Raw genomic sequence first — 10,846 nt, forward strand, 5'->3', positions numbered from 1 at the left:
AACTGCCAGGAGAACAACAGTACAGACCTGATGTGACAGCCCAATACTTGCTTGGGCTGGGTTTTTAGGACAAGTTTATCTCCCCTGCTTCACAGCTGTGTGCATTCTCCTCTGTTCATTGTCTCTGATACCTGATGCCCCACAGCTGTGGGAACAGCTGTAAGAGGGCCCTGGCCTCCAACATGCAGGAGACCACGGAGGACTTTGGAACAGGGGAAGGGACTTGATTTGGTGGCTAGCTGTGGTCTGATTAAAGGCAAGCTGTGGCAGCGGCAACACGGAGGCTCCCTGCAGTGAAGTAGCCTGGATGCGGCCATGTGATTCCATGGCACCTCGTTGCGTTTGCTGTTTGGTCACGGCCGGGGGCTGTAGATGCTACAGTAATAATAACCTTATCTGTAGCAGGGCACAGGGCTGAGAACTGGGAGAGGTCAGGCAGGGCATCTGCTTTACTGTGGCGCTTCTGCTTTTCCTGCCTGACTGCAGTTTCCCCACCTCCCCGCAGAGCTGTGCGTGCACAGCGATACCTGTGAAGTGCTGTGGGAAAGGCGGGCTCTGGCTGGGTTGTGGATTAAGTAGACTGCTAAGTGATGTCCTGCATGTTGAGGGTGGCATGTGAACGAGCCTTAGGAGAAAATGGAGGTGACTGGGTTTCCTAGCTGAGTGGAGTGTTGCGGTCCCTGGGAGAAAACTAGTTCAGGAGAGAGTGGCTGGGGTGAGGGGCCTGAGCGGGCTGGTAGAAAAAAGGTGTGGAGGAGGGTTGCGTTAGTGGAGATGGATGGTGGGATAAGGATTGTACAGTCATTACAAGAGCTCCTGGAGTGGTGGGGGCAGAGCCACATAGGTGTTAAAAAGCTGACAAAGGAGGGGATGCAGGTTTGACCCTTTGGATTGCCTGAGTGGGAACTGGCATGCAGAGGGAGGACAGGACTGGGATGGGCTTAGGCAGGGAAGAGGGTTCCATGCAGCCTCTGAACTACCCATCCAGTGCTTGTGCTCCGTCTGTGCTCTTGGGCTGCCTCCTGCCTGGTAGCTCGTCTAGGAGAAGCCCCCCTTTTGCAGCTTCTCCTTGGCCGGCGTTGTGTGTTCGCTGAGCAGCAAGTGACATCTAGTGTCGGCTCAGGCAGCAGTAACTGTGGCTTGGGCTGGCTCCGGCTCTGCTCCCGCCGGGTTCTGCAGCAGCAGCTTCGGTGCATGCAATGGGTACGGCTGCAGTGCCCTGCTCGGGGGGAGGGGGCAAGCTCCTTGCCCCTTCTGTTGGGTGTAACACCTTCAGCCAGGTCCCTCCAGGCAGTGTTGCTCTGTCACAGGTCCCTTCCTGCAGAGGTGACAGACGTTTCCCCTTTGAGGCTCTCTTCCCTCTGGGCGCTGGTAGCGGGCTGGTGAAACGAAAGAGATGGAGCCACTGGTGGGAGGGGGGGGTGCAGGGATGAGGCCGGGTGCGAAGCCGAGTGCGCAGGGTTGGGAGGTGAGCTGGCTTCCCGCCCCGACGGATGCGGTTACTCCTCAGTTTCACCCAGATGAGTGACTCTGGAGGCCGTGTGCCATGTGTGCTGCCCACAGGAGGTCACTGGAGAGCCAGCTGAGACCATGTCCCTGCCCCGGGTCTGCCCTGTGAGGACCCAGGTTTCCTCCTTTGTCCTTGGGAGTGTGGGTGGAGGGGTGAGCCATGGCCTTTCCTTTACCCTTTTTGTCTGCCCTGTCCTTTGGGGAAGAGCTGGAGGCCAGGCCCCTGGCAGCCTAGTGTGTGCGCTGCCTTCAGCTCGAGTGACTTCTTTCTCTTTGCAATCCTTCAGGATGATCCAGCGGCACCAGCTGGTGCAGTCTGTGCTGCAGGAGCTGCAGGAAGCCACTGAATGCTTTGGTCTGGAGGGCCTCACCAGTGCTGCGCTGGAGGCAGAGAGGACCCTGTCATCTTTCTCCCTGCCTGGCTATTGCGGGAGGCAGTTCCAAGAGGAGCTGGAGGTTGACCGGGTAGCCAGGAGCCTCTATCCTGAGGATGCCCCAAGTAACATGCTGCCTCTGGTTTGCAAAGGTGAGGGGAACCGCCTCTTTGAGGCTGCCAGTGTGCTGCTCTGGGGCAACCCCGGCCTCAGCCTGGAGCTGCAGGTGCGTACGGTGGTGGAGATGCTGCTGCACAAGCAATACTACTTGAATGGCATGATTGACTCCAAGGTGATGCTGCAGGCTGCCCGCTACTCCCTCTGCACCGAGGAGACCCCAGAGATGACCAGCCTCCCCATGGCTATCCTGGAGGCCATCTTTGATGCTGATATCAAAGCTACCTGTTTTCCTGGCACCTTTGCCAACATGTGGCATGTCTACGCTCTTGCCTCAGTACTGCAGTGTAACATCTACTCCATCTACCCCATGAGCAACTTGAAGATCCGGCCCTACTTCAACCGGCTCATCCGGCCCAGGAAATGTGGCCCACGAACCTCCACGCTCCACATCATGTGGTCAGGGCAGCAGCTCTCCCGGCAGGTCTTCAAAGCGCAGTACTTTGTGGCCGTGGTTGGCCTGGAGGAGCTAGAACCTACAATGCCTTTGCCAGAGCCTCCTGTCCAGCCCATGAAGACCCTTGAGCTGCTGAACAGTGACCCCCAGCTGACCTACTCCAACCTGCGTGACCGGTACAGCATTACCAAGAGCACCTTCTACCGCTGGAAGCGCCAGTCTCGTGAACACCGGCAGAAAGCAGCTGCCAGGTTTGCAGCCAAACACTTCCTTCAGTCCTGCTTTCAGGAGGGCAACATAATCCCCCTCCAGCACTTCCGACAAATGTTTCCAGAAATCTCCCGATCCACATACTATGCCTGGAAGCATGAGATGCAGAGCATGGTCAATGGTGATGCCTGTGCTGTGGCTGAGGCCCACGGGTTGCAGGAGCTTCACAGGGATGTCCCAAGAAAGGCTGATGTGTATGAGCCAGCAAATTCACGGGGGCCCTTAAGACCCCCAAGTCCTTCCCTAGACCCCATCCAAGCAGGAATCTTCATGCAAGGAGCCAAATCCTACCTGGAGAAATGCATTTCCATGAACACTCTGGTGCCTTACAGGTGCTTCAAGCGCAGCTTCCCTGGCATCTCCAGGTCCACTTACTACAACTGGCGAAGAAAAGCAATCAAGGAGAACCCCAACTTCAAACCCCCTCAATCTCCCTTGGATAACCAGAAACCTCTAGTGACAGGAAAGCCGTTCCTGCAGTTGAAGCCAAGCAGTGTGCCTGTTAAGAAGAGGCTGAATGGAGACCGGCCGGCACCCAGGAGTCTCCTGCAGCTCAAGCCCTCTCTGTGCTGGAGAAAGCAGCTGCGAGATGTGGCCAGGAGGCAGGTCCAGCAATGGCGGCTGCCATTCTGCAAGTACCGCCTGCGCTACCCATCTCTCTCCTCCACAGCCTATTGGTTTTGGAATGGCAGTGGCCGGGCCATTGGGCAGCATCGCCTGCCCTGGACCAGCTCCAGCCAGCTGTTGAACCGGGTGGCTTCCCTGGCACCTCTGAGAGCCGAGCCAGGCCTCAAGCCCCAGTGCCACATGGAGGTAGCCGCCAAGCACCTAGATAAGCCAGTACCAGCCATGCCATACAACACCACCATTTCAGGCTATGCCATGTCGGAGAGAGCCAACAGCCAGATGTTTGTGATGGATGTGATTGCCACTGCCCAGTTCAAGGCACAGGCCAAGCTGTTCTTGCAGCAGCGCTTTGAGTCGAAGACCTTCCCTACCTACAAGGAGTTCAGTGCCCGCTTCCCACTCACGGCCCGTTCCACCTATTACATGTGGAAGCGTGCCCTGCATGATGGGCTGACGCTTGTGGATGCCTGAGTGCCAGTTGCCAGCTGGCTTGGCCACAGCTCCTCAGCTGATGTGCCCTTTGGCTCTCCGGTGGTGTGCCCTGGCTGGGGCCCTGCTCTAACTTTTGTTCTGGTTTGGTTTTTTGTTCCTTGTCTCTGGCTTTCTTTTCTGTGTGGTTCAATCAGGTATGGGAGTGTCCCTGCAGTGCCCATTCCCAGAGACGGGTGGAGTGGAAGAAGGCACTGAGCTGTCCCAGAGGAGAGGGGCCAGGGGGTTTGTCCTCTCTGTGCTCGGAGGGTGAGCCAGGGAGGAGGCAGTACTGTGCCAGTGTCATGATTTGCTGCTGGGCCTCTTGAGACAGAGGATGTGAAGGTGTCTCTGCCCCTGGCACTTGCTTGAATGAGTAATGTGGATGTGCAGGATGAGTGTGGAGGTGCCCAGTGTCCCCTTGGCAAGCCAAGCAGTGCTGGCTCAGCTGTGGATGAAGAGGGTCTTGGGGAGTGCTCAGCTTTACAGGAGGAGCATTTTTGATCTGGGTTCTTCCCAGCTAAGGAGAATAAAAGCTTCACTCGGGGTCAGCATCAATGCCACCTTGGCTTTCTGGCTTCCAATACCTGCCTCTGGCTGCCCTGATCTTCTCTAGAAGGAGCAGGGACTGGTAGAGGAGGGGACTTGTTTGTGTTCCTGTTGTAGTCTCCTGGGAGCACTAAGCTAGGAGCTGGTGTCCTTTGCAGGCTCTGGAGAAGCTGTCCCTGACCTTTCTGGTCTTGTAACAATAACATTTCACACAGTCCTTTACTCTCTCACAGCTGGCAGCTGCCCTGCTTCCCTAGGGTCTCTATTCCCTGGTGGCTGGGAGAAGGCAGGGAGATGGAATGTTGTGTGCCCAGTGTCCCTGCATCCCCTGCACCATGCTGCAAGCTGAATGCAACGTGGATGTCTCCTTGCAGCGAGCCTAGATGCACATATCTCTCATTTGTAAGAAGCCAAAGCAATAAAGACTCTTCCACTCCCAGTCCTGTGCTGTTTCTTGCCCTTGCTTGTGTGATTTCTGGGCAAGGCTTTCTCTTCCCTGTCTGCATTCTAAAATGGGCTTGTGGGCAGGGAGAGCCTGTGCACACCAGGTCCTCTTCTACTTTCTGGGACCTGGTGGGGAGCCATCTGCTCAGAGGTGCTCTGGAGGCCTGGCAGGAGCTGTGCTCTCCCCGGTGAGAGGTCAGGACATGCCTCCCAGTTGGGATGCAAACCTGGGGACGGTGCAGTGGGCACAGCTCTGTGTGATAGCAGGGAAGTGGTGGCAACATCTGAGGTGTCAATGAGTGGTGCTGCCCTGAAGTGATGGTGCTGCACTGGAAGGCTGAAACCAGCTGTTGGCACCTCTGCCCTGCCAGTGTCTTGGGGTGCTGGGCTGTGGGGGGGGTCTGTGTGGCCAGGCTCTGCCAGAGCTCTCCAAACAGCCTCATCTCCTTCGTGTGTGAGCTCCCCTGTTGTGTCTGCCAGCAGAACTGAGCTGGAGGATGCCTGGAGCTGGCTGCTACTGCTGAGGAGGGTGATGATAACTGCCCTTATATCACAGGGAGCTGCCAGGAGTCACAGCACCCCTAGGCGTGTGAGGGGAGAGCCTCTCGAGCCCCGCACCTATGAGATCAGCCCCTGAGGCTGGGTCTAACAGCAGGGCTGAGTCTTTCTCACCCTCAGGTCTTTACAGGGGCATTGGGATCGTGGGAGACCTCATGAAGAGTTGAGATGCAATAATGTGTGTTGTGGTGTCCCATTCTCCTCCCCCGCCCACAATCTTGCTTGCAAGTAACTTTTTTTTTTTCCTTCTTCAACATGTCAGATCTCTCTTGGCTGCTGTAGCCCACTCCTGCTCCTGACATGGTCTAGCTTCATTCCCCATAAGCCTCCTAGGCAGAGCGGGGGGACCTATGCTAGGAAGCCCTGCTGAGCTTGCTTTGGCAACAGCCTGCAGGAGAAGGGGGTGCTGAGGGTTGTCCTGTGGTATTCTTGGGCACGAGCCACATGGTGGGGCAGCCCTGGAGGAGCAGTGCTGAGCCAGCGGGACATCTCTTGGGAAACCATTTGGCTCCTTCTCCGTTGTGCTGGTGGGATCTCACCACCATCCATCCGCCCCGGTGCACTCTGTGTGGTCCCGGAGGAGGGGGTCGGGGGCAGCAGGTGATCCAGGTGGGGAGCAGGGAGCTGCGGAGCGGTGCTGTGTGCTGCTGCAGAAAGCCCTGGATGCTCGGGGTCTGTGTGTCAGGGAGTAATTGGAGCAATTAGCTGCCAGCGACTTCTCACCAGCAAACTCCTCCGAGGGAGTAAGCTGGTAATTACTCCAGAATGATTACCTGTGTCTCCAGACTGCCAGAGGCTGGAGGTAGCTGCTTTCAGCAGCAGCGGTGGCTGCAGCAGCTTCTGTGAAGGTGGATGGGAGACCCTTGGAGCATTCCCTTCCTTGGCTGAGCTAAGGAGCAGGGAGGGTGGATTTTCTGACTGTGGGTGCTATCACAGGTCCCATTTGGGTGGTCCCTGAGGCTGGGGCAGACCATGCCTGGCAGCAGGGCTGTGGCTGGGGTATCCATGGGCATGGCACAGCATGGTGGGTGACTGCTAGCCACTGCTGAAGGCAGATGGGCATCAGGAGAGCCTGGGGGAGCCTCCGTGGTGGGAGGTACGCAGTGCTCTGCAGGGCAGAGGGATGGCTTCTCCTTCCTATCACCTGACTCACCCCAAGCTGGGAGCATTGCATGCCTCATGCCAGGGTGCAGTTGCAGGATGAATCCCTCCTGGGTGCCAGCCTTGGGCTCCACCTCCTTGCAAGACATTTTTGAGGACCCCTGGTGAAGAGATCTAGGTGCGATGGGTTTTCTACCCTTACCTGGATGCCTGAGTGAGGCATGGCAGGAAAATAATACTCATCCCTCTGAGGGGTTTCAGAAGTGCCCTTACGTTCCTCCCTCCCTGCGCCTTGATGGCAGGAGGGTCATGGTGGGTCTCTGCCAGTTGGCACCACCTAAATGGTGGATGCTCGTTATTTACTGATGTTGTTTGTGACTGAGCAGATTTTAAATGGGGGGAAACTGTAGCACTTGATTTGTACCTGTCATGCTGCTCTCATGTTGAGCTGGTGGTGGGAGATGAATGTGAGGTGGCCTCAGCTGCTCTGCACTGCACTGCTGGGCACCAGCCGACGTATCTCTCCCTTTGCATGTGTGGAGTGAGGTTTAGCTCAGGTGCCACCCAAACTCCCTCACGTGTGGATGCTTAAAAGTACCAACTCCAGAAAAGATGGAAATTAACAGGTAAGTGAAATGCAAAGGCTGGGGGGCTGCAAAGCCTATGCAGAGCAGCCCCCTGCCCACCTGCAGTTTAGAGCTCTGCTCTGCCACTAACACACCCCATTCGTGTCTGTGGGAGGGGGTTTGCAGGTGCAGGGGGTGGGCAATACAGTACAGTGGAGCCTGCCCAGATGGCGTGCCACGTCAGTATTCGATTATGTCCAAGCAAAGCTTTGGGGCACTTAGCTGGTATGTTAGCTCAAGCACCGCTTTGCCTCCAGAATTTGCACAGGCACCTGGTTGGTTGGTGCAAAGAGCAATAGTGTTGGTCTTAAAAGCATCAAGGTAGTGAAAGGGTTGAGGTTTGCAAGATAGCTCCTGTGCTTTGCTGGGAGCATCAGGGCGGACATGTAGTGGTGGCAGGAGGACAGAAAAGTCAGTGTCGCCGTTCAAAATTGCTCCTGAACTGGCAAGCTTAAAAGCAATTAATTATCAAGAATACCTGTTTGGGGAGGGAAGAAAAGAAGATGAGGAGAAAAAGGAAAAAAGGGATCTTTTAGGTCAGTCCCCTGTGTAATTCCCTCCATAGGTGCAGACTACAAACAACTAGTGCTGTTGAACCAACAAAGCTGTTGAGAGGAGACTCCTTTTCCTCCTGTGCTCCCAGGGTACTGGTGGGGAACCATCTGCCTCTGCCCAAGCAGGTTAGTTACACCAGCCATGGCCAGGTCCCCATTCCCCATTCTCCTACCACCCTCTCTGCCTCCTTCCCATTAAGCCCATCTCTCACATCTGGTGGCTGAAAATGTCTCACAGAATCCAGCTGTGGCCCACTGCTGCCCTGCCTTTGTCCTTCATTAATATTTTTGCTGAACCAATTTGCCCTGTAGATCTTCATGTCAGATCTGCCTTTTTCATGCTGGAGCAACGGCTCAGGCCTTTCCCTGGTCCCTGCCAGCCGAGGAGCTCTGGCAGCCCCTCATCACATCTCCCTGCATTTCATCCCATCTCCACCCCTCCTGCCTTCAAGGTAGCCCAGTTTCTTTACTCTTCTTCTGTATTTCAAAACCCTCCGGATTTTGTCTCAGCAAATGGGAACAAGGCACCCCTCCTTCCTATGCCAGCTTGCTAGTAAAAACATAGAAGATCAATCCTCACACGGATCCTCAAGGATTTTGCCCTCCAGCCCAAGAGATCCTCTGAAATATTAATAACCTCTTAGTACCCATCTTAGCTTTCTTGAACCAGCCCCCACCTGACAACTGTCAGTGTGGCTCGGTCCCAGCGCTTTGGCCAAGGTCCAGATACAGCATTCCCTGCCTTTCCTCCTCTGGAAAACAAGTCAGCTGATGTGTAATGCTAATTTAGCACAGTCAACATCTGGAAAATGCCAAAGTTTTGAAGAAAATAGATATGAAAGCACTTCAGGAAGGAAAAACTTCCATCTTTCTAGCCTAGTACTGTCAAGAGTTTACTGCTTGTGCCTGGACTTTGATATATTACTTTGAGGATGGCATTTTGGCAGATATTGCATTTATTTGCATTTCATTTCTCCTTCCCCGGCTTCTTCCTTTGCCCCTCTTCCCATCCCTCCTCCATCGCTTCAGTAACCACAGCACTGGGGGGAGGTAGGAGAGCTGCGGCGGGATAGACACTTCCAGATACTTGAGGATGAAGTTATCTCTTCCGAGCGCTTCTGCCACTGTGCGGGAGCCTGCCTGTGCAGCGGGAGGGCTCCCTTGCCCATGGGGCTGTCCCTCAGCTCCCCAGGCCAGGAGAAGGCAGCACCCCCACCACACTCCGACTTCTGCAGGACATCAGGTTTGATCCTGCCTGACATTTTGATTAAGCAACAAGACTGATTTAAAAATGAAGCCAGCAAGCACTGAACAGATTAAAACCCAATTAAATGCCATGCCTCCAAAAGTAAAGAAAGATCCCTTGTGGAGTGGGGTGATTTCTGCTGGGAAGTCTCCAAAAGGCCCCAGAGGATGGGATTGAGCTGAGCGCAGCTCTGCAGCCAGAAAAGCTCCCGAGCAGAAATGGGGGACAGGAGGGATGCGTTGTCTACGTCCAGCAGTAGAGAGGTTGCAGGACATGGTGGCATTTTTGGAAGTGAGTATCTGGAAGAGCTCAGATAAACCAGGGAGCTTCAGAGAGGAGCAGCGGTGGGGAAGGCGTGCTGTGCAGGGAGGGAGCCCAGCGGCTCAGCCTCCCCGAGGCAGCAGAGGTGACAGTGCGGGGAAGGGGAGCTGGGCAGACCCTGGTGGCACCAGGGCCAAGGGCTGGCAGCAGAAAGGAGCCCCCTGCACATGTGGGACCTAAGCAGTGTGCTTTCAACACCAGCAGAAATCAGCCATGAGCCACTTTCCAAAGGCCCGGGTGGCTGCTTGGTTTGCTGAGAAAAGGAGGTGGAAAAATGCCAGCCGTGTGGAGTGCGGCGCGGTGGGGGGAGAAAAGAGGCTCTTCCACCACTGCCCCCACCCTGCTGGAGAGGCAGCACCAGCTCCCCTGCTCCTTGGAGCTTGGCCTGAGGGATGATCCCACCCATTTGGCGTGGGGGGCACGGGTCCTGTCTGGCCTGTGAGCTTGCAAGTCAGGCGCTTCTGGCACTTCTTAGCCTTGAGTCTCCAAAGCTCGCAAAATATGACTCGTGAGGATATTTAAACCACATTTTTCAGATACACCTTCTACAGGCAGCTGAGGTTCACTTGCAAAGCCCTGGCCTCTGAGATCCAGCCCACGCACCAACTGCAGCAAAACTGAGGTCAGCTCTGGAGCAGCGCATCTGCAGATGTGGTCCCCAAACATCCCTATGCCTGAGGACACCACCTCTGTCCCCTCCTGCACCACTTGTCCTCTGCCCCATGGGGACAGCTCGGCCCCACCGCTACCTTCTTGCATGTGTGGCTACCGAAGGCTGTGGCAGAGGGACCTGGCGTCTGCAGGGAGAGGAGTGGTAATGAGCCTCCTGATTTTGCAGCAGCTGATGCCTGAGTGATGGCTCTTAATTGGCTTCTCTCTGCAAAAATCCTCTCCCACCAGCCCCAGGAGAGGTGGTATTGCCACAGGCTGTGCCTCCCTGTGCTCCCTCCACTACAGGCTGGTTTTGGGGAGCAAAGGGGAAAGGATAAGCTAGGCAAAGAGATGCACTGCTAAATGCTTTTTTATTTATTTTTTTTTTTGACAGGAATAGAAGATTTGCCCTGTCTCAGATAATTAGCTGTTTCCTTACTGGATTGCTGTGAAGGGAAAACACTGACTGTGCCATTCAATGAGGTGAAAGATTTACTTCACTTTTATTTCCCTGTGTCTCTTGCCAGCCTCCAGGCAGATGGGGGGAGAATCGAGGCATTTCTGCCCCACCAGCACTAGTTGCAATCCTGCCCCACTGATGGGCACTGCTTGGAGAACCAGCAGCAGTTTTGTCCTGCCAGGTGCTGGGAGTGCAGCGGCAAGGACACCCCGTGTCCTGCCCCACTGGTTCCCACATCACCCACCTTGGGGCTGAACCCCGAGGAAGGGCAGGTTGGCTGGGAGGTTGCGGGAGGACCGGTATCCCCAGTGGATCCCTTTGGCTGGGGACAGGGTCCTGTAGAGGTCTTGTGTCCCCCACAAACCACACCAGCTCCTTTGCTCTTCTCATCCATCCTTTTGCCTCATCCCTGTGGGGAGAGGAGCAAAAGCCAGCGTGGCTCCATCCCAGCATCTCTTATAGTGAGAAGAGATGCTGGGACCCTTGTGGGATATCACTAACCAACTCCCCTCCA

The 10,846-nt window shown here is 55.5% G+C and overlaps 1 protein-coding gene across 1 annotated transcript; it reads left to right on the top strand.

The window, feature by feature from the left end:
• Positions 1–1,797: 1,797 nt before the first annotated feature.
• Positions 1,798–4,781, top strand: VRTN (vertebrae development associated). The gene has a single exon (XM_037393276.1). It carries the CDS (start codon positions 1,798–1,800, stop codon positions 3,823–3,825), a length of 2,028 nt encoding a protein of 675 aa, XP_037249173.1. The 3' UTR covers positions 3,826–4,781.
• The last annotated feature ends 6,065 nt before the right edge of the window (positions 4,782–10,846 follow it).

This window comes from Falco rusticolus, chromosome 7 (assembly GCF_015220075.1).
Source record: "Falco rusticolus isolate bFalRus1 chromosome 7, bFalRus1.pri, whole genome shotgun sequence".
NCBI classification, from domain to species: Eukaryota; Metazoa; Chordata; class Aves; order Falconiformes; family Falconidae; genus Falco; species Falco rusticolus.